General features: G+C 45.1%; 1 protein-coding gene across 1 annotated transcript; it reads left to right on the top strand.

The window, feature by feature from the left end:
- The first annotated feature begins 2,248 nt into the window (after positions 1–2,248).
- On the top strand, positions 2,249–25,710 carry LOC144733092 (E3 ubiquitin/ISG15 ligase TRIM25-like). Its single transcript, XM_078614831.1, has 6 exons — positions 2,249–2,806; positions 3,275–3,370; positions 11,247–11,480; positions 14,933–14,955; positions 15,340–15,443; positions 25,007–25,710. Exons 1-6 carry the CDS (start codon positions 2,249–2,251, stop codon positions 25,552–25,554), a joined length of 1,563 nt encoding a protein of 520 aa, XP_078470957.1. The 3' UTR covers positions 25,555–25,710.
- Positions 25,711–25,943: the final 233 nt, after the last annotated feature.

The raw sequence follows: 25,943 nt of genomic DNA on the forward strand, positions 1-25,943 counted from the left end.
CAACTAACGTTGGCTGTAAATCACCACGGTCCCTTACGTTGTGGCAAGCTTCGGGGCCACTTCCTGGAGTCGTTGAGTTCTGCCATTACGAGTATGGTACAATTTCGATTTAAAGCTTTCGTGACTGCAGGGATTCATCTTCTTGGTTCTTTCGGTAAAGTCACGTAGAAGGAGAACGTCGTGAAGAAGAACGTCGTGAGAATTGTATTTTATTATGTTTTATTTTCATTATTTTATTACTTCCCTTCTACGTGACTTTACCGAAAGAACCAAGAAGAGTATGGTACATTTCATTAAAGCGTGTTTAAAAAAATATATTTTTAAATATTACTTATTTTGCTTACGTGACAAACTTTACTTATTGGTTGTGTCGGGTGTTGGCGAGTTTTACGACACTTTTATATTTCAGCGATCTACCCCAAAAACACGTTTTATGGATAATATTTGTCGCGATAGCCTATTTATTATTTTAAATCTTTAATACAAATTTACACGGTGAGGTTTACAGTGGAAAAACATAGCCTCAGCCAAGCGGGTGTAACCAGTCTATAGGACAAACCATCACCGTTTTCATGGTTACCGTGGGGTTTTTGTAAAAATATATCAATTGGGACTCTTTAACCTTGACACTGTGTGTGAATGTGACGCCACGTCTACACAGGTGAGTGCGGGCTGCCGCGTGCAACATTCCAGGGCGCGTCTCATGGTGTTTATAATTTAGCTGCAGGTGAAGTCAGCTCGTTTCCTTGTTCGTTGTCGCTGCTCTGTGATTTTTTTACATCTCGCCGCGGTGGCTGGAAAATGTTAACTACCTCGCCCGGTATACAGGAGGTCGTGGGATCGATCCCGGCCCTGACGCCTATACGTGTACTTGGAGTTCGCTTGTCTCTCTCCCTGTAGTCGCGTGAATTTGTCTCTTGGTACTCCAATTATTCCCTTCACACTTAGAAAAGTGCGTTTAGAGTGTTTGGCTGCTAGAAATGTCCACGTAATAAGCCACGTCGTTGAGCTATCAATTGTGGCCAGGTCGCTTCTGAAAAGAGCTATAAACCTCAGTGGCCCTTACTTGGTAAAATATAATTAAACATTTTTGATAGAATGGGCCAAACTCAGCGAGTCCAGGATGTAAAATATTCACATTAACAATAGGTGACGAATATATGTTTATTTAAAACCTCGAATTTTTTTACGCATAATAGGAAAATCTACAATGAAAGTCATATAGTTATTAAGCTTAAATGAACGACGATGTTTGTTTAGCCAGGGGCTGCTCACCCACCCTTCACGCCATCCTCTTGCCCATCTGTCTCCTCTCTCACCAAATAACCCCCCCCCACTTACTCATCCTCCACCACCACCCACTCACTCGCATATTCGATTAGCACGAGTGGCTACGTACGCTCGACACAAGTTCAACATACATACTCACCCACACACCCACTCACCCAACTACTCACCCACACACTAAACCAATCACCACCTACACACTCACCCACACACCTTCGTTTAGCACGGTTGACTACGTACGGTGAAAAAAAAGTTCAACATACATACAACCACTGTCCACTCAGAATAAAACGGTGTCATAGGAATAAATAAACTAAAAAATAATTGACAGATGAACAGAGGATGCATGAAGCCAGTAGTTAAATATTAGTTGATAAAGGTGGAAGACGATTACAGACTGTGAAGCTTAAACAAACAGGCCTTGCAAGAAAAAATAATGAATGAAAACACAGATGGGGAAAAAAACAAGTTAACCTTTACATCAGAATGTTTGCACAAGGTGCGGTTCCATAGTGCAATGCACACAGCCTGACCTAGCCGGTCAATCAGCCTGTGGGACAAACCATTATCGCTGTGTCCCGGGTTGCTGCTGCTGGGTTTTGTTTGTACAAATATATCAATTGAGACCGGTCAAAGCTATGTATGTATGTTGAACTTCTTCCACACCGTACGTAGCCAACCGTGCTAATCGGAAGTGCAGGGGAAGGATAACAAACTAAACACAAAAATCAGTTTTAGCTAACACACTGCGTGACTGTACCGCCACGTCTCCACAGGTGAGCCCAGCCGCCGTGTGGAACATTCCAGGGCGTGTCTCGAGGTATTTATAACTTAACTGCAGGTGAAGTCAAGTTCATTTCCTTGTTCGTCTCCGCTGTGTGAGCTGCTGCTTCTGCGATAGCTCCGCCGTGAGCCGCCGTGAGCCGCGGCGAGCGACTGAGTCCGAGTGAAGCCATGGGCCATGGCGAGCGTGTCTCCCAGTGATTGTGTCGACAGTGAGCTGAGCTGCCCCATCTGCCTGGGCACATTTGACTGCCCCTCCACGCTGAGCTGCGGACACTCGTTCTGCCTCCGGTGTCTGGACGGTGCCTGGGAGAGAGCGAGCAGCTTCAGCTGCCCGCAGTGCCGAGCGGCCTTCCCTGAGCGACCCCAGCTGAAGAGGAACGTGGCGCTCGCCAACCTGGTGGAGCAGCTCAGAATTGGAGAGAGGATGGCTGCAGTTGTCTTCTGTGACACCTGTGGTGATGGGGAGACTCCTGCAGTGAAGACCTGCCTCAGGTGTGAGACTTCCTTCTGTGAGTCCCACCTAAAGCCTCATCTAATAAACCCCAAGTTGAAGGACCACGTCCTGGTGGCTCCCATTGTCAGCCTGGAGGAAAGAAGATGCAAGAAGCACAAAGAGGAGCTCAAATTCTACTGCAAGCAGGACGTGAGCCTGGTGTGCATTGCCTGTACCATCATCGGAGAACATAGAGGGCATGATGCCGTCACACTGGAGGATGAGCATGAGACACGGAAGGTGAGTACCTCACGGTGTGAGAATGGGATCGCTTCAGTTCAAGGTAGCCATTCGGTTTTGGCAGGGAAAGGAAGGGACAGGAGTTTGAGTGCAGGAGGAGGAGGGTGGGTCGAGGCTTTTTGAGCGAGCCGTGCTGGAGGAAGGCCGTGTTTGGATGTTGCTCGTGAAGTGAAGAGCCATTGTGTTGAACGATCATGTCCCTGTCCCCTGCTGTGGCCTCTACAACACCTGGACACGAGCTGACAAATTCGCAACTTCCACATCGCATTAAAGATAACATGAAGTTATTATTCTCTCTTCATTGTGCCTTCTTGCTTACAGACTGTTAAGTCAGTCCAGGCTGACTTCCGTGGCACTCTTCTGGTGGGCAATTATAGAGTTGTCACTGTGGAGGGCTCTGTGTGGAGTGGGGCTGAGAGGGAGCCGCTCAAGGAGTGGAGTCTCCTCTGGTGACTTCGTCTTTTACAGAGTAGAGTCGGAGAAGAGACGCGAGCGGTGGATGAGAAGAGGAAGAAAGCGGAGGCATCTGTGGGACAGATGAAGGCCACTCGCAAAGACGTGCAGGTACGACCTGTGGGCTCTGGTAATCTTGTGGCCTCCACCCTGCGTAAAGTCTGTGACTCTCTCTATGAGGACAACTCCGTAGATTCAAGTGAGCCTTCAGTATCATTGGAAATAGCAATACATTATTTATATTGCTGCTTGAATGTGGATTTTAAAATGCAACGTTTATAACAAACAAGTTAATTTTTAGTACCACTGCAAAGCTGTATATGGGATGAATTGAATTACTTTCTATGGGTTTGATAATATAAAAGTGCATTGGATTAAAAACTAACACTTAAAAGAAGTAAAGATTGTGATAAAATTTCATAGAAAATCTTAGCTCTTTGATTCTAGAACACAAGAGTTGACTTGATATATGACAGGGAACGCAGGGAAAACTGTTTCATCACACACCCAAGTATACAATAGACAATTCATACGTAATGGAATGTTAAAACTTGTTTTACTTGCATTTCAGTTTGCATTCATTGTGATGTATTAATGACTGAATCTTGGTGTTGTGCATATAAGGCAGGGGTGGGGAACGTCCGGCCCGCGGGCCGCATAAAACTCGCGAAATCATTTGGCAGTTCCAGCCATCACATTAGGGGTGAGTTAATTAAATGTTTTGACCAAATATAACGGGATAATCTTTAAGTTGATACTTTTGCATGGCCGGCGAATGATGTTATAAATGTCCAATGGCCCTTGGCAGAAAAAATGTTCCCCACTCCTGGTATAAGGCATCCGATAATGATGCAATTGCGTGTACTTTTAACATTTCTGCAAGGTATGGGTTTGAGCCTATTTGTTATCAACTGCATGGATTTACATTCTAACTAAATATATGTCCTAGAATAGGGCGTATCCTCATATAGAGAACTGGACGCCTTTGACCAGTGTTGCTTGCGACGGAGACTTCACATTCACTCTGCGAATGTATCTCAAATACCGGAGTCCATCGATGAACAGCATGACATTTGCTGTCTGAAGCAGTCACAGCCAGGAGGATCTGGCTCTGTTGACACATTGCAGGGCTGACGCATTGGATGATCCCACCAGAGCACTGTGTGCAATCATTGATGGCCTTACTCAGGATTGGAGGTGGCCCAGGGGCAGGCCGAGGCTGACCTGAACGCGCACGATTGAGTCCGATCTCAGGCATTGTAATATAGGCGGCCTGCACTCAGCATGGTGTGTAACCCAGGACAGAGTTGCCTGGCAATGTGTCATGAGCATTGCTACACCCCCGCCTGCTAAAGATTGATTTATATCCTCCATCAAGTCACCTTGTGATGGTAATAATAATTTACAGCAGGTTAACACTTAGGCTTATGCGAATATTATTATCCAAATTAGAGTTTTTTTTGGAGTTAGATCGTGACAATATGAATGTGTCATTAAACCCACCACCACCCAACACAGCCAATTTGTAAGGTTTGTCACATAAACAAAACATGCCAATTAGATATTACTAGTTCAGCAAACCGGTGTGTTGGAGAAGAAACCCACAACATGTACAATTTGAGTATAACATTTCACCGGTAATTGCAACCAGCTTCATCAGGCCACAGCCAGAATTGTTCTTAAATAAAGAAATAAATGCGATGTCATCACTTGTGAGCCAATCAGGTTCGGAGACCAGGGGATGGGGAGGGGTTCGTGTATTTATATAAATTACAATTGATATCTACTATTGGTTGGGTTATTCACAGTTAATCAACACACAAGATATATATCATGTATGTACATTCTCCATTTGTAGTTTCAATGATTCGGAGACAAGGTTCGTAGGAGGCACCTTTTGTTTATCAACTTCCACAGTTTTGTCCACACACTCTCCACATTTGCTTAGCCTAGCCTGTACACAACACTAACGGTCAAACACTGACCATGCCGACTGAGCCAACAACTTTAAGCAGCGCAATATCTAGTGAAGACGGCAGTGATGACAGCAACGAATTGACAGCAACAACGAGACAAGTCCACTCCCAGAACCGGCAGCCCCGAGACCCCACTCTCGGCTCCTTTTATGCTCCCAGAGCGGCCTGGCTCCGCCCTGACCGCACATCCCTTCTCAAACCTGCTAGCAGGTTCCAGGGGCGTCCAGATGGGGTCCTCCATGACCCTTGCCCGAGTTCCTCCTCTCTGCCAACACACCGTGCACACCCTCATCGGCGTGTGTCCTGTTTGTCCACCACAGTTTCCGCCGCTGTCCACCAGCCGGCACTATTACACTACACATGTGAAGTATTGGAAATGACGGCAGGAAACTCCTTGACGGGTAACACACTTTTTATTAAATCTTGACTTGTCACGATACAACGTGTGGTCTCTATTCTTCTGACTACTGTCACGATACAACGATACAACGTGTGACCTCTATTCCTCTGACTGCACACTTCACTTAGCTCGTGTAGACTCTATGCCTCTGGCTACACACTTCACTTAGCTCGTGTAGACTCTATGCCTCTGGCTACACACTTCACTTAGCTCGTGTAGACTCTATGCCTCTGGCTACACACTTCACTTAGCTCGTGTAGACTCTATGCCTCTGGCTACACGCGCATCACTCGTCTCGTGTAGACCCTATGCCTGTGGCTACACACGCATCACTCGTCTCGTGTAGACCCTATGCCTCTGGCTACACATACTGCATGCTCACACTGCATGCTCACCCTACACTCCGCCTCTGGGTTACACAGAGTCCCGGTCCCTACAGGACAGCGGGACTGGGTACCACAGGGCCCTATCTCTTCCTCTCCGTCTTCAGTCTTCGCTGGTTACACTCTCCCCGTGTGCCTGTGTGCATCACCTTATATAGTCCCTGCTCACGGGAGACGGAGCGGATGCGGACCTCGACGTGAGCATCGCTCCTTAGTTAACCAATCACGACGCGCTATTTCTACGATCCATTTTCCCCCAGCGCGTGTTTCCACTACCCAACCAATCACGCCGCGCTGCCACCCGATCACTCCCTCTCACGCGCGTCACCGGCACACAGCCAATCAGCACCACATAACCCACGACCCCGCGCTGACCCCTGATCCTTCACCGTCAGCGCGCGTCACCACACACACAGCCAATCACTACGCGCTGGCACCCGATCCCTACCCCAGCGCGTATCACCACTACACATGTATTAAAAATAACTCTTATGGATAAATTATACCCTTTGTTAAACCAGTGTAACATTGAGGCCTTGCCACAACCTTCATGCTAGCAGATTGCTTAACAATACATTTCCATGCTGGTCAATGTGGGTTGGTGAAGACAGCCCAGCACCCATTCATAAATGACTCACCACACAGTTTGATGACCACCACACCACCACTGCCCTACCTGGTGAACATCATCATGACGATCCATGGGCAGATAGCCCGTAGTAGGCGTCTACTGCCAATGTCGTCATTGGTTTCCACTTTCCTCTCTCTATATTTTCAATATGCTGTAGTAGTGCCACATCTTCCTGGTACCAATCTTTAATGTCAATCCATTCTCTGTGAGGTCTAACTCTCTTTCCGGTTCCTTCCATATTTCTGAAAAACAAAATAGTTTTCATTTGCCTGTTGTTTTCCATACTATATATGTGTAGTGCCAGTTTCCTTATCGTTGCTGCATTATCAGGTCTTCTGTGTGCCATATTTTATTACTTCTACGTTGGTCACTCTTTGGGTTCAGCTTAGATGCAGTATCCTTCTATAGCAATACATTTCGAGTACCAATATCTTATGTCTGTCAGTATTTGTTAATGTCCAAGTCTCGCAAGCATACAAAGCTGTACTGAACACACATGTTCTCATGATGTTCAGTTTGTTCTTGTAGCTGATTTGCTTGCTTCTCCAGATGTTATTAAATCCTGCCATTAATCATTTTGCCTTTGCGATTCTCGCTCTCATTGCATCTTTAGTGTAGTCATTGTCCCATGTCAATAGATGTCCCGAGGAATACAAGTTCCTTTATATTCACAATATTGCTGCTTTGTATTATTGCTTCTTTCTCAATGTATCCCTTCTGAACACCATTGTCTTTGCCTTTTCTTTTCCACGTTAATCCTCAGTCTTGCATCCTTTCCTAACTTATTGAGCATATGAACACTTTGCTGCAGGACTATGAGTCTTATTTCCCATTAGATCTATGTCGTCCACGAATCTTTATTCTGTCTCCTTGCATATATATATTACCCGTGCTATTGTCCTGAATGGCATCTATCACTCTTTCGAAGTGTAGTGTCATAGGTCTCTTCTTCCTTCTTGTTGGAGGCTTGTGTGTGTGTGCGGGTGGCGTGCGTCGCACACACTCAGTCAGAGACGGGGTAGTCGCAGGAGGCACCGTCCTCCCCTTATATTGGTGTTGTGTTCACGCCACCAACTCTGGCTCCCTCTCTCACGACCATGCTGCCGCATGACCCAGCCCAGACACGACCCTGCCGCATTGCACCGATGGCGTCGATCGAGACAGCAAACTACTGTCCGGCCGCGCAATGCCAAGGTGAAGGCGGTAGCGACGACGAAGAGACGAGTCCACTCCCAGAACCGGCAGCCTGGAGCTCTCGCTCTCTGCTGCTTATATTCCCATCAGCGCGGCTTGGCTCCGCCCTAGCCACGCCTCCCTTATCGAACCCACCAGAGGGTTCTAGGGGCTTCCCCACGAGGTCTACCGTGACCCTTGCCCCAGTTCCTCCACCCTACCGGCACACACGCATATATGCTCAACGGCGTGTGTGCTAATGGCCCACCTACAGTTGCAGCTGCTGTACAAGAGTCAGCACTATGTCACTCTACTATTAGAGGTAAAGGGGATATAGCAACACCAGTTACGTCAACAGGAATACCAGCAAAACTATTAGCTGGAAGCTGATCTGCTCATTCAGTCTCTAAAATCCTGTTGAAAATAACTGCAACATTGACTTGCAATATAAAGCCAAACACGAAGCCACAAATATAGTTCAATCGAAACTAATTGTCTGGGATGAAGCACACACGTATGCCAGGCTGTTGATAGCTTATTGGGTTATCGAACAGTTAAATGTAAACAATTTGGAGGCAAGTCCTAGTGGTTACTTTACGTGGTTCAAGGCCTCTTGTATAAAGAAGCATCGTTTCTGGGGAGAATTACAGGTGCTGAAGCTGAAACAGAATTTGCGAGCTCTGGAAAGTTAAACTGAACTTGTGGAATAGCTCCTGGACGTTGTTGATGGAGAAACAGACGATACAGCAACATTACACTCACACTGCTATCCAGAAAATCAAGATACATTTGCGCAACTATAGTGACATTTACTTTTCTACGATTACTCCTGAACAGCTTAAATGAAGCGCAATACTGAATGTTACAAATGCAGACTTTTTTATCTCAACAATGGAGCTGAGTGCTTTTCTAGTGCGTGGATACTATTGTGAGTGATGATACTGCTGATCAACTTGCAATCCCGGAAGAATTGTTAAAGTCTTACTCCAACCGGAATGCCTTCTCATGAACTGAAACTTAAAGTAGGAGCCGTTATCATGCTCCTTAAAAACCTAATGTCATTGTGAGGACTACTTAATGGTACAAGACTTACTTTTACTCAAATACAAACTTGCATAATCGAAGCAAAAATTATCGATGGAGCAACCTCCGACAGGGTACTTATTCTATTAGATATTAATTTAACATTCAGTTTCATACGCTAACAATTCCCCATACGATTGGCTTTTTCTATTTACAATCAATAAGTCACAATGTCAAACGTTTGATGAAAAATGCATTAACTTACCTAAGTCTGTTTTTAGTCAAGGACAATTATATCTTTTCTAGTTTTGAAGTTTTCGTGACTGAAAGGGTCCATACTCTTTGGTTTTTTTCGGTAAAGTCACGTAGGTAAAAAATTAAATAAAAATAAATTAAATCACGACGTTTCAGAGGCAACACAAGCTTCCGTCTTCAGGTGGCACCGTCACAGCAAAATTACTGTATCAAGTGAAGTGATACAGTAATTTTGCTGTGACGTTGCCACCTGAAGACGGAAGCTTGTGTTGCCTCCGAAACGTCGTGATTTAATTTATTTTTATTTTATTTTTTACCTACGTGACTTTACCAAAAAAACCAAAGAGTATACAATTATATCTAGCTCGATCAAGAGTCATATCGTGTGATTCACTTAATCTAGTGTCGGAAAAAAACCCAGAATATGGCAATTGTGTATTTATATCAATCTTTGTTGAAAAATATGAGTAACAAAAATGCGTTAATGTTTAATTAAGATCTGCTAGATCAGTGAATGTTTCACCAGGTACAGCTAGTCTCGTATAAAGCCCTTACGAGTGGGAACACGCAGCAGTGCTGGCTTAGGAAACGTACCCACCCCTAATCATTCGCTCAGCCAATGAGAGTGACGCACGCTGAGCCAACCAGACCCCACCCCCCAAGATTCTATTATCACGATTTTTATAAAAAAAAAAATTAAAACAATCCATTTTTTTATGTTAGCGAGGTGAGAACTCACTCGACCAGGATAGAGTTCCAGGCTCCATCTAAAAGATACCTCGTCACAGAAATGTAGACTGAGGGCACTGCTAAGTTCACAGAGGTCCTGGAGCTCTTCTCTGAGAATGACCCCAGACTGGGAGTGCAGCAGCTGCTCCACCCTCGTCTCCCACTGCTGCCATGGTAGCAGGAGTACAGTATTATGCACAGCATGTCATACTTAATATGGTTATTATAATTATTTTTTATTCATTAAATGTTTACCATCTGTATTGTTGGTGCTTTTACCTATACTCCAATGAAGCCCTCATATATTGGTCATCCGAAAGCAATAACGCTGACGGGAACACATCCTGATATATACAACAGTATAATGGCCCATTTTTGCGCTTATTCGATAAGCACTCACTTCAGGAAGAATACTGAGCATTTAGCGAGGTCTGCCAGTACTGATAAAATAATTCAGTCCCAAAAGGCCATGGGGCAAATAGATTGTGTACAAAATACTTTTAATGATGAATCTATGCAGAAGGTGAATCATGTGCTTATCTTTACCGAAAGGACCAAGAACATGTGCCTATCTGTTTTGGTAAATAATTTACAGATCCTCAACAATACACTTCTGGACGAAGGTTCCACAACATCGTGTTGATCATTGAGGCTAGTTGGCCATACTTAGTTGCGTGGGTCAGTGCAGGTTTGTGAAGGTAGAGTCCAGCACTGGTTCATATCTCAATCATTACGCAGCCCTCTAATCGTGTTGGAGGCTGGGGAGGGAGCCCAGCCTAGGCTGAGGCAAGGACACGCCAGTAACGTGGGGTAGTAACAGCAGCGTGGAAGGACGCGTCGCAAAACCTAGTTTTAATTTCTGGTAATTTTAGAGAGAACAGGGAGGTACTTGTTGAGGTTGCGACTGGGAATTTGCAGAGTTAGGAGGTGCTTACATACTTGGCGGATTTGTTTTAAAGGAATATTAGGATGAAGACAGCCCTGTGGTGGTCTCTAAACATATCCAGGGGAGATAAATTGGAGGTGATACAGAGGTTGCAATAATGTGTTGATATGGAGGCATCAAGGTCAAAGTGGGCGGCCAGGTGGTATAATGGAACAAGAGGCGAGGCAGTCGATGATTTCACAGGAGTCAAAGATGGGGAGGATGGCGGCTTGGACTATATGAAGATGGAGCCGAGGTGAGACAATGTGTTTATTTATATAGAAGATTTTGTTTATTAAACGATATGATCAAATTGAAGGGCAAGATAGCACCTAAATACCTAAAGTTATCGACCTGTTCAATGGGATGTGAGTCTAAAGACATAACGTGAAGGCAGGGAAAAATAGGTTTGGAGTAACCGGAAAACAATTTGGCTTTTGTCTTAACAGCATGGAATATTAATTTATATAATCCACTGCATGCCCCTTGCAGGATTCCATGGTCCAGACCAAGGCTCGCATCTCAGGCGAGTTCACCCGTATGAGGGTGACGCTGGATGAGGACGAGAGGGCAGCTCTGGATCGCGTGGACGTGAAGGGGCGCGAGCTGCTGTCCCGGATCGAGGAGAACATCGCTCATTACGAGCGCAAGATCAGCGAGCTCCAGGCAGCAGCCACGCGCCTGCGCACTCTGCAGGAGGAGAGGGACTCACTCACGTTCCTGCAGGTAGAGCGCTCACGGAGCCAGGGCAAGTGCCCCAGTTCGCGTGTTCATTACGTTGGTAAACTTGGCAGATGTGTTGCAACACAAAACACAGGATAATGCCACTTCCATTGTCAAGACAGCATATAGCCCATGGGTTCTGAAAGTAAATGTAGAGTCAAGTTCACCAACTTGGATTTGTATATTGTAATACAAATATAAACTAGCGCTGAATTTCCAAATAAAAAAAAACTATTAACACACAAATTCCTCGAGTTAATTGGTTGGTAATATATGCAGACATTGGCATTACAAATCGTAACCGCATCATCCTGTAATGTACATCAGATTGTTGATTCTATTGGGTTAGGCGCCCTCTCCTGGGGGAATTCATGTCCACCCCGTGTGGCGCTAATATTATTCCTTGGAGATTCGCTTCCCTCCAGATCGAGGCATTCTTTATCTCTGGTGACGATGTGGGTTTTGGCTATGCTAGTGGTTTTCCGTCCGTTCACCCAGGCCGTGTGGGCCTTGCTTTCAATCTGGCGTAGGGAGGCAATCTCGGGGTCCAACATCATTCCTACTATTCTCACTATTTCAGGTCTCAATGATTGAAAGAACATCACTTTTAAGACTGTCTTATCTCCCTGGGCATTGTCCCCGTCCCCTGCGTAATATGCTTTCTTAAGGCGTAGGAGATAATCTCGTGGGTCTTCGTCTACACGCTGGGTCATCAACTTTGCCGCGTTCAATCCTTCGGATAGTGTGGAGTATTCCCCAAATCTCTTAACTACTGCTCGGCTCAATTGTTTAAAGTCACTCTTCACCCTATTTGGCAGGGAGGCTACCCATGGTCTGGCGGGTTCATGTAGGCTCCTTGATAATAAACATGCCTTTTCTGCTGATTTACCCAGACCCCGGATCTTAGCCTCCTGTTCTACGGTAGCTATGTGAGTGTGTATGTCCCTGTTCTTGTTATGTGGATCGAAATAGGGAATTCTCACGAGTGCTTTGTCCATTAGTTTTAGTGTCTTACTGTTAAAAGTGTGTTGTTCGTCATCAGTGGTGTCGGTTCCTGAGGAGTGCTCACTTGAGCTACCCTTGTCTCTACTATCACTGTTGTCATGTTTCCCGTGTCTGTGTCGTGATCTCCCTCTGTCCGAGGATTCGTATCTGTCCCGTCGCTTGTGTCTCTTGTTTTCCTTACGTGGGTCTTGTGATTCGTGCTTGTGGGTTGGTGTGCGTGGTCTCCTTGAGCGGTGTCTATGTGGTGAGTGTTTTTGTCCTTGACCTTCATGCTGCCTACTACGTGTGTGGTGCCTGCCAGGTGAGGTGTTGTATTTATGTTTGTCTCGTGCTTCATGGTTATCGGGATTCCTGTCTCTGTCATCTGTGGTGCGGGTGGTTTTGCGTGGGTGATTTTTACGGGTCATGCGTCCCTCTGGTGAGCTCTTTCTGTTACCCATGTCGTGTTGATAATGTTTACGTGAGGTGCGTCTCTCTGGTGAGCTGTGTCTGTCATCTGCATCATGTCGGTCATGTTTGCGTGAGGTGTGTTCCTCTGGTGAGCTCTCTCTGTTATCCGTGTCGTGTTGGTCATCGTCAGAGGAGTCAGTGTCAGATGAGCCGTCACCATCACGGTGGCTCTGCTTAACATAACTTTTGTAGTGCCTTTTGCACCTGTAACGTGGGTCAACTTGGCTCGGTGATTTCTGCTTATCCCATGGCTCATGCTTGTGTGATGTGCGTCTCTCTGGTGAGCTCCTGTTACCCGTGTCGTGTTGGTCGTGTTTGTGCGAGGTGCGTTTCTCTGGTGAGCTGTCTCTGTCATCTGCATCATGTCGGTCATACTTGCGTAGCGTGCGTCTGCCTGGTGTGCTGTTTATGTCATGTTTCCCGTCTTGCACCAGCTCCGCCCTTTTCCGCCCTATGATTACAGTGTATCCTGATGACTTAGGGTTAATTATTTGTCTCTCTCTAACGTTGGGGTGGTCGGCCTCATGTTTTCCCGTTTGTATTATTATTTCCTCTTCTCTCTCCTCGACTTGCGAGGGTGTTACTTTATCAAAATTGCTTTGCACAGTAGCCATACTCATTGTGGGATCTGGCCCTGGGCTACGTCCACGTGGCTCGGAGTGTGGTAAATTGTTACTCCCGTATGTGTTCTGTGTATCAACGTCTGGGTGTTTCACTGGTGCATTTAGTGCGGATTCTTTCTCTCTCACGAGGGCGTGCAGACTCTCTACCTGCTCCATTAAGGACAGTTTCTCTTGTCTTTCCCTTTCAAATTTTTCCTCATTCCATAATCTTTCTCTGTCTGTCTGTGCGAGGAGGTACGAGTCTACCCTCGCTATTTCTGCAATTTTTACGTCACGTTTGGCTTTGCCACATTTCATCACGTCCTTAAGTAGTTTCCTTCTATGGGCTTTAACCTCTTCTGTATGGCACCCCTCCCATATATCTCTCTGCTCCGTCTGCTGGCTAGCAGTCCGTCCAGTACGTTTTAACACAAATTCCCGATATTGTTTTTCCATAGATTCCATCTCCTCCTCAGAGGTCCACTCTGTATCAGTGTTATGCGTTGGTGTGTCAAACTCAGAATGCTGTGAATCCTGTGCCATCTCTATTACGTAGTGTGGTTAATAGACTTAAGAGTGTATCTTAATTCTAACATCTCATGTGCGGCGTGAGTTACTCTAGAATTCCCCTTCAGAGCACATATAAACAATTGTATCACAGGATGCGTCAGTTCAACTCGAGCAAATAATCTCAGCCCAGCTGTCTTTGTTATACTCTGCTACTCTGGTATTTCCCTTCAGAGCGCGTTTTGTTTTGTTTTACGCCCGTTTACAATCACAAGGCAACGTTAGTTCACAACACTTTGATTAACACAACAGTGATTCGTTCCTGAATTCATGCACAAACTGTCTGCGAGAGATCCCGGACAAAAGCCTTGACACTACATTTAAATTTTTCATTTTACCAAATGTATACCAACCATTAGTAATGCTGAACACGGAAGGGTTTATAACATCAGGAAAGCCAGAAGCAGTTATATTTCAGCATTCACTGCTGATGAGTCTTTGAAAGTTGAAACAAATCCCGAGATTGCTTGCCTCAACAAATGTTCACCCTGCTAAATTATGGACTCTGGTAACACCACGCTCTGGTTGTAATTCACGCTCGCAGTGGATCATTATTTTGATTGTTGGTTCACAATCACTGCAACTCGATGTCAAGTGCCACGGACGCCTCTTGCCATGACATCAGGTACCGAGTGGCAACAGTTTTAGAGGCGACACCTTACTGATGAGAATCATTGAGTCCTAATGCATCCATGGCTTTGTCTTGATTACAGACAACAACACTAGGCCACGCGAATGTCTGAGTGCAGCCTCATCGCGTCTACCAATCACCATGTGGTTAACGTGGCTGGAGGTGAACTGACTCACGCCCCCTGTGTCTGACTCCTGCAGGTTCACCTGAAAGAGACAAACCGGTATGGACTATGAACTTGCACAGATTAACACACGGGGTGACGCCTTGTGTGGAACATGGGCTGAGTAATGATGATTATGTGTGATGATGATGATGTGTGATGATGCTGTGTTATGTTGTGTGCTGATGTGTGGCATGATGCTGTGTAAGACGAGGGTTGTGTGATGTTGTGTCCTGTGATGCTGTGCACGATGTTGCCGTTTGTGATGCCGTGTGTGATAATGCCATGTGTGATGATGGTATGTGTGATGATGGTATGTGTGATGATGGTGGGTGATGATGTTGTATGTGATTATGTGTAGTATGATACTGTGTATGCTGATGCTGTGTGTGATTATGCTGTGCGTAATGATGCTGTGTGTCACTGCTGGTTTTTGTCTCACAGGAGAGACGCTCAGAAGGGAGATCCACCCACATCTCTCAGCAAAAAAGACATCGCCACGATCAGCGCCCTGCACGGAGCTGTGGTCAACCTGCTGGCATTCATGTGTGAGTTCCACGGACTCTTACCACCTGTGCGTGTGTGTTATTGTGCGTCTAATTGTGTCTTGTGTGTATGTTGCGGAGTGGTAGCATAGTGGTTAACGTGCTACAATATGAACCTGGCAACACAAATTCGATTCCCGTTCACAGCCAACACCAGTGACAATTTTCTGAATTGGTCATGAGCCTCCCCTAGGTCGACTCAGCCTCAAATGACTACCTGGTGTAGTGGGTTAAAACTGCCACTAGGGAGACAACGGCGGCCTGACGTGGTGCTGGCCACCCACCCCCTCGTGTTCCATACCGGCCTTAAAGTGCCACTCGCTAACAATACTTGCCCCTCCAGCCTGTTTGTCTGTTTGTGTGCGAATGTCTACATGAGCGAGAGTGACTACGGATGTGCAATGATGATGGGATGCTCTGAGCACTGAGCTACAAACATGGTCACCTACACGTGACTCACGGCAATGGCTGTCATCAATGGTGAGTGGATTCAGAACCAATTCTGAGGCTCTCCCAGATGAACCCTTGGCTTAAACGAGTACCGGGTACGTTCTGTAAGCATCAGCACTGCGGACACAAAATCGGCCTGCAGAATTCATATGGTGAAATAGATTTTATAACAACATCAATATAAATTTCACTAATGTTGTGGCTTGGCTCTCCAACACACCGGCGTGCTGTACTAGTGACGAATTGGCACGTTCTGTTTACGTGACAACCCTTACTAGTTGTCTGTGTCGGGTGGTGGCATGTTTAATGACACATTTATATATTTACGCGATCTAACCACGAAAAAACCTCTTATGGATTATTTAAACTTAGGGTTGATTGATAATGCCCAAGGATCATACATCCAGACTAAGACACGTTGAAGATTTTTAGGCTTCATGTCAACAGCTTGATGCTCAGTCAAACTAAGGCATTTTTAGGATTCTTATGTTCCCCAGTTCATGGCTGAGGCTCACAGAGCGAGACTAAGGCATAATCTTGGTCCACCTTGTCTATCACTACACCGCACGTGCAAACATCAACATTACGACTGTAATGTATTCAATAGACAATAATATATAGCACACACACACGAGTGTATTTCACTATTACATAAGCTCCATTGATATTACACGCGTGTATTATCCAGTAAGGATGCTGTTGGCCAAAGTAACAATTCTAGCAGATGAAACTACGAGTATAAGTCTTCTCTGTAATGGATGTCATCATCAGACTCGAGCCAGACTACATCACTGTAGTGATGCGTAGGATTCATTGTTAATGATGTAGGCTCATATCCATACAAAGGCACCTTAAGGATTATTGGGGTTCTATGTAAATTCCCGAGGCTCACAGAGCCAAACTGGGTTATCGTTGTGGCTGACCACGTGTATCACTGTGCAAACAGATACATTGCTATTGCCCATGTATTGCAATACCTCTACGTTCACATACAGCACACACACGAGTGTAAAGGAGTATTACATGAGCTATATTAACCCTACACGTGTGTATAATTGAGTGAGGATGCTGTTGCTATTCTGCGTGTCAGTGTTTTACACAGAGACACTATGGCTGATATTCTTAGGATTCAATATAGTGCTTGAGGCAGCGTGATACAGACTCAGACACAGTTAGGATTCTTAAGGTTCCGTGTTAAAGTCTGAAGCTCTCAGCATCAACGGCACTGAGTCTTTGACACCCACAAGCTATGGCTGATATTCTTAGGATTCATTACACTGTGTAATAAAAAAAATTGTCCCTGGGTAGTAAGTGTTATTTTATAATTGCTTATGCCTCAAAAGTACACAAAATGGTTATTACTCACCACAAACTTTGCTTTTGTGACCAGGACAGTGATATTTTGAAATTTACACATTTTCAATGGGAATTCCAGATAGATTCAGTGCTGAGTAGAAACTTGTAGTAACTTCTAGAACATTCAAGAACTTTCCAGTAATAAAAAAGTAGTATAAATACAGGACCCTTAAGCCCACCAGTTTCAGTTTACAGTGGTACCTCGGTATGCATCGTTAATTCGTTCCAGGAGGTAGACTTAGACCAAAAATGACGTATACCAAACTAATTTTTCCTATAAGAAATAAAGGAAGAGAAAATAATCCGTTCCAGAGTATAAGAAATTATATTTAATATGGCATAATATACATTAATGGGGTTGTATAAAATAAGAATTAGACTTAACGTATTACTAAAATGCATACATAAATTCAAATAAATGCACACACGAGTGTACATCACTACACCATCACACACACACACACGAGTGTACATCACTACACTATCACACACACAAGTGTACATCACTACACTATCACACACACACACGAGTGTACATCACTACACTATCTCACACACACGAGTGTACAACACTACACTCACACACACACGAGTGTACATCACTACACTATCACACACACACACACGAGTGTACATCACTACACTATCACACACACACACACACGAGTGTACATCACTACACTATCACACACACGAGTGTACATCACTACACTATCTCACACACACGAGTGTACATCACTACACTCACACACACGAGTGTACATCACTACACTATCACAAACACACAGTGTACATCACTACACTATCACACACACACACGAGTGTACATCACTACACTATCACACACACACGCGAGTGTACATCACTACACTATCACACACACGAGTGTACATCACTACACTATCACACACACACACGAGTGTACATCACTACACTATCACACACACACGCGAGTGTACATCACTACACTATCACACACACGAGTGTACATCACTACACTATCACACACACACACGAGTGTACATCACTACACTATCACAAACACACGAGTGTACATCACTACACTATCACACACACAAGTGTACATCACTACACTATCACACACACAAGTGTGCATCACTACACTATCACACACACACGCGAGTGTACAACACTACACTATCACACACACGAGTGTACATCACTACACTATCACACACACACACGAGTGTACATCACTACACTATGACACACACACACGAGTGTACATCACTACACTATCACACACACACGAGTGTACATCACTACACTATCACACACACAAGTGTACATCACTACACTATCACACACACACACGAGTGTACATCACTACACTATCACACACACACACGAGTGTACATCACTACACTATCACACACACACGAGTGTACATCACTACACTATCACACACACACACGAGTGTACATCACTACACTATCACAAACACACGAGTGTACATCACTACACTATCACACACACACACGAGTGTACATCACTACACTATCTCACACACACGAGTGTACATCACTACATTGACACACACACGAGTGTACATTACTACACTATCACACACACACACGAGTGTACATCACTACACTATCACACACACACACACGAGTGTACATCACAACACCATCACACACACGAGTGTACATCACTACACTATCACACACACAGAGTGTACATCACTACACTATCACACACACACACACGAGTGTACATCACTACACTATCACACACACACGAGTGTACATCACTACACTATCACACACACACGAGTGTACATCACTACACTATCACACACACACACGAGTGTGCATCACTACACTATCACACACACACACAGAGTGTACATCACTACACTATCACACACACACACGAGTGTACATCACTACACTATCACACACACACACGAGTGTACATCACTACACTATCACACGCACACACGAGTGTACATCACTACACTATCACACACACACGAGTGTACATCACTACACTATCACACACACACACGAGTGTGCATCACTACACTATCACACACACACACGAGTGTACATCACTACACTATCACACACACACACACAGTGTACATCACTACACTATCACACACACACACACCCACGAGTGTACATCACTACACTATCACACACACACGAGTGTACATCACTACACTATCACACACACACGAGTGTACATCACTACACTATCACACACACACGAGTGTACATCACTACACTATCACACACACACACGAGTGTACATCACTACACTATCACACACACACACACGAGTGTACATCACTACACTATCACACACACACACGAGTGTACATCACTACACTATCACACACACACACGAGTGTACATCACTACACTATCACACACACGAGTGTACATCACTACACTATCACACACACACACACGAGTGTACATCACTACACTATCACACACACACACACGAGTGTACATCACTACACTATCACACACACACACACGAGTGTACATCACTACACTATCACACACACACACGAGTGTACATCACTACACTATCACACACACACACGAGTGTACATCACTACACTATCACACACACGAGTGTACATCACTACACTATCACACACACACACACGAGTGTACATCACTACACTATCACACACACACACACGAGTGTACATCACTACACTATCACACACACACACGAGTGTACATCACTACATTGACACACACACGAGTGTACATCACTACACTATCACACACACACACGAGTGTACATCACTACACTATCACACACACACACACGAGTGTACATCACAACACCATCACACACACGAGTGTACATCACACCACTATCACACACACACACACACAGTGTAGATCACTACACTATCACACACACAGAGTGTACATCACTACACTATCACACACACACACACGAGTGTACATCACTACACTATCACACACACACGAGTGTACATCACTACACTATCACACACACACGAGTGTACATCACTACACTATCACACACACACACGAGTGTGCATCACTACACTATCACACACACACACAGAGTGTACATCACTACACTATCACACACACACACGAGTGTACATCACTACACTATCACACACACACACGAGTGTACATCACTACACTATCACACGCACACACGAGTGTACATCACTACACTATCACACACACACGAGTGTACATTACTACACTATCACACACACACACGAGTGTGCATCACTACACTATCACACACACACACGAGTGTACATCACTACACTATCACACACACACACACAGTGTACATCACTACACTATCACACACACACACACCCACGAGTGTACATCACTACACTATCACACACACACGAGTGTACATCACTACACTATCACACACACACGAGTGTACATCACTACACTATCACACACACACACGAGTGTACATCACTACACTATCACACACACACACACGAGTGTACATCACTACACTATCACACACACACACGAGTGTACATCACTATACTATCACACACACGAGTGTACATCACTACACTATCACACACACACACACGAGTGTACATCACTACACTATCACACACACACACACGAGTGTACATCACTACACTATCACACACACACACACGAGTGTACATCACTACACTATCTCACACACAGTGTACATCACTACACTATCACACACACACACGAGTGTACATCACTACACTATCACACACACACGAGTGTACATCACTACACTATCACACACACACGAGTGTACATCACTACACTATCACACACATACACACGAGTGTACATCACTACACTATCACACACACACGAGTGTACATCACTACACTATCACACACACACACGAGTGTACATCACTACACTATCACACACACACACACGAGTGTACATCACTACACTATCACACACACACACGAGTGTACATCACTACACTATCACACACACACACGAGTGTACATCACTACACTATCACACACACACACGAGTGTACATCACTACACCATCACACACACACACGAGTGTACATCACTACACTATCACACACACACACGAGTGTACATCACTACACTATCACACACACACACGAGTGTACATCACTACACTATCACACACACACACGAGTGTACATCACTACACTATCACACACACACACACGAGTGTACATCACTACACTATCACACACACACACGAGTGTACATCACTACACTATCACACACACACACGAGTGTACATCACTACACTATCACACACACGAGTGTACATCACTACACTATCACACACACGAGTGTACATCACTACACTACCACACACACACAGTGTACATCACTACACTACCACACACACACGAGTGTACATCACTACACTACCACACACACACGAGTGTACATCACTACACTATCACACACACGAGTGTACATCACTACACTATCACACACACACACGAGTGTACATCACTACACTATCACACACACACGAGTGTACATCACTACACTATCACACACACACACGAGTGTACATCACTACACTATCACACACACACACGAGTGTACATCACTACACTATCACACACACGAGTGTACATCACTACACTATCACACACACGAGTGTACATCACTACACTATCACACACACGAGTGTACATCACTACACTATCACACACACACGAGTGTACATCACTACACTATCACACACACGAGTGTACATCACTACACCATCACACACACACGAGTGTACATCACTACACTATCACACACACGAGTGTACATCACTACACTATCACACACACACACGAGTGTACATCACTACACTATCACACACACACACGAGTGTACATCACTACACTATCACACACACACACGAGTGTACATCACTACACTATCACACACACACGAGTGTACATCACTACACTATCACACACACGAGTGTACATCACTACACTATCACAAACACACAGTGTACATCACTACACTATCACACACACACACACGAGTGTACATCACTACACTATCACACACACACACACAGTGTACATCACTACACTATCACACACACACACGAGTGTACATCACTACACCATCACACACACACACGTGGACATCACTACACTATCACACACACACACACTAGTGTACATCACTACACTATCACACACACAGTGTACATCACTACACTATCACACACACAGTGTACATCACTACACTATCACACACACACACACGAGTGTACATCACTACACTATCACACACACACACGAGTGTACATCACTACACTATCACACACACGAGTGTACATCACTACACTATCACACACACACACACGAGTGTACATCACTACACTATCACACACACACAGAGTGTACATCACTACACTATCACACACACACAGAGTGTACATCACTACAATATCTCACACACACACGAGTGTACATCCCTACACTATCACACACACACACGAGTGTGCATCACTACACTATCACACACACACACGAGTGTACATCACTACACTATCACACACACACACACGAGTGTACATCACTACACTATCACACACACACACACGAGTGTACATCACTACACTATCACACACACACACGAGTGTACATCACTACACTATCACACACACACACGAGTGTACATCACTACACTATCTCACACACACACAGTGTACATCACTACACTATCACACACACACACACCAGTGTACATCACTACACTATCACACACACGAGTGTACATCACTACACTATCACACACACGAGTGTACATCACTACACTATCACACACACGACTGTACATCACTACACTATCACACACACACGAGTGTACATCACTACACCATCACACACACACACGTGGACATCACTACACTATCACACACACACACACTAGTGTACATCACTACACTATCACACACACAGTGTACATCACTACACTATCACACACACACGAGTGTACATCACTACACTATCACACACACACACACGAGTGTACATCACTACACTATCACACACACACACGAGTGTACATCACTACACTATCACACACACGAGTGTACATCACTACACTATCACACACACACACACGAGTGTACATCACTACACTATCACACACACGAGAGTACATCACTACACTATCACACACACACACGAGTGTACATCACTACACTATCACACACACACGAGAGTACATCACTACACTATCACACACACAGTGTACATCACTACACTATCACACACACACGAGAGTACATCACTACACTATCACACACACAGTGTACATCACTACACTATCACACACACACGAGAGTACATCACTACACTATCACACACACACACGAGTGTACATCACTACACTATCACACACACACGAGAGTACATCACTACACTATCACACACACACACACGAGTGTACATCACTACACTATCACACACACACGAGAGTACATCACTACACTATCACACACACACACACGAGTGTACATCACTACACTATCACACACACACAGTGTACATCACTACACTATCACACACACACACAGTACATCACTACACTATCACACACACACACACGTGTACATCACTACACTATCACACACACACACGATTGTACATCACTACACTATCACACCCACCTCGTGTGCCGTGTCGGCCTTCACAGGTGCTCACCAACACCACTTGCCCCTACAGTCTGTGAAAGGTGACACACAGTAGATGGTTGTGTTTGTTGTACACACACAGAGACGCTGCGGCGGTGTTGATATCCACGCTGCTGCTGCTGTGATCCACTGCCTCCCACGGGCACTTCCGCACAGTGGGGCTGAACGATGAATCGATTCCAAATCGAAGTCGCAATTTGAAACAATGCGATTAGCAAATCGCAAAAGCTGCGATTTTTGAAAAGTGTTTTATTTTTTATTATTAGAACTTTATTGATTTAACTTAACAATTCTAGATTTGAAGCTTTCGTGACTGCAAGGATTCATACTCTGAGGTTGATTCGGTAAAGTCACGTTGGTAAAATATAATAATAAAATAAAATAATAATAAATGAAAATAACTCAATTCAATCACGATGTTTCGAAGGCAACACAAGTCTCCGTCTTCAGGTGGGACCGTCACAGCTAAATGTACGGTATCACTTTATTTTATTATTATTATTTTACGTACGTGACTTTACCGAAAAAACTTAACAATTGCTCCATGTTTGATCTTTCTATTTAAATAAAATTTTTTAACAAATACATGTTGAAAGCAATTAATACATTTTAAGTTTTCAGCCTTGCATTAGAATATATAGAGCAGTTCACATTTTGATGGTATCATCACATGTTTTACATCTACTACACAGTGAATATTGAACTGAAGCGGGACTTTTAAAAATGTAGATGACGGGGCAGACACACGCACCGCTGTACTGTACTTCTGTGCTCTCGCCAGCTGCGCCACCTGCCTTCGCCAACGCGCGGTGACCGGCGTGGTGAAGTATGGTCAAATGTCCCCGCAACCCGCACGGCGTAGCGAGGCCCTCATCCAGCAGCGGATTTACAAAGTGCCCGTTACATGTCATCACACCGATAGCGACGCATTACAACGGTGTATGACAATGCTCATTATGAATTGCTCTATTGCAGTGTACGTGCGTGTTAGTGCACGAGTGCTGTTGTTATAGTGGTGCTGTTGTTACACGGCTACTGTGATTATCGTTACTGCAGACGGACGCTCACCGACTGTGGACACAAACTCGGCCTGCAACTACCTCCAGATTTCCTCGGACCTCAGGACGGTGACGTGGACCGATGTCTCCCAGGGTCGCCCCGATCACCCGCACCGCTTTGATGGCTTGCCACAAGCCCTGTGCTCCGAGAGCTTCTCGTCGGGTCAGCACTACTGGGAGGTGGACGTGGGGGGTGCGGCGGGGGGCTGTGCGGTTGGAGTCGCGTACGGGACGATCGCACGGAAAGGGCTTGGTAACGAGTGCAGGCTGGGACAGAACGACTCATCCTGGGTTTTATGTAAATATAACAACAGCTGCTCAGTGCGTCATGGTGGTGTACGGACCTCAGTGCCGGTAAGGGATCCTCCCCGGAGAGTCGGGTGTCACCTGCACTGGGAGGCGGGGCTGCTGTCGTTCTACCGCGCCGACTCAATGGAGCTGCTGCACTCCGTTCACCACTCGTTTAGTCAACCGCTCTACCCCGCACTGTGGGTGGGTGATGTTGGTAACTCAGTGAGGATTCTGGATCTGAGTCGTGCGTGCTGAGAGCACGGAGTGTGAGCAGCGCAGAGAAACGGGCACAACGCACAGACTCACGCACACAAAGACACAGATCCCCCGTGCAGCCTTCACAGGCTGTTGGGGCAAGTGCTGTCAGCGAGCACCTATGGGGCCGTCCATGAATGACGTCACGCACCTGGGGGAGGGGGCAAATATTTGTGACGATGGGGGGGGGGTGTTTGAGAAATGTGACGTCACGTCAAAATGCGCAAATTTAAATACATTTCGACAACACGTTCTACTTAATAAAATATACTTTTTTTTATAAATGTTTCTCCTACAACATCAGAGTGCAGCGCCACATTAAATATGCACTACAATGACAATAGTTTAAAGCTATTTGAGGCATGTTTTATTTTGTTGGGGGGGGGGGG

Source organism: Lampetra planeri, chromosome 45, assembly GCF_965212315.1.
Source record: "Lampetra planeri chromosome 45, kcLamPlan1.2.h2, whole genome shotgun sequence".
Taxonomy (NCBI): Eukaryota; Metazoa; Chordata; class Hyperoartia; order Petromyzontiformes; family Petromyzontidae; genus Lampetra; species Lampetra planeri.

What these genes read in the sequence shown, in the direction of transcription:
- LOC144733092 (XM_078614831.1), top strand. Translation starts at nt 2,249, where the DNA reads ATGGCGAGCGTGTCTCCCAGTGATTGTGTCGACAGTGAGCTGAGCTGC. An exon ending in CCACTCGCAAAGACGTGCAG is followed by an intron (nt 3,371 to 11,246) that starts GTACGACCTGTG and finishes TGCCCCTTGCAG; the next exon opens with GATTCCATGGTCCAGACCAA. An exon ending in CACCTGAAAGAGACAAACCG is followed by an intron (nt 14,956 to 15,339) that starts GTATGGACTATG and finishes TTTGTCTCACAG; the next exon opens with GAGAGACGCTCAGAAGGGAG.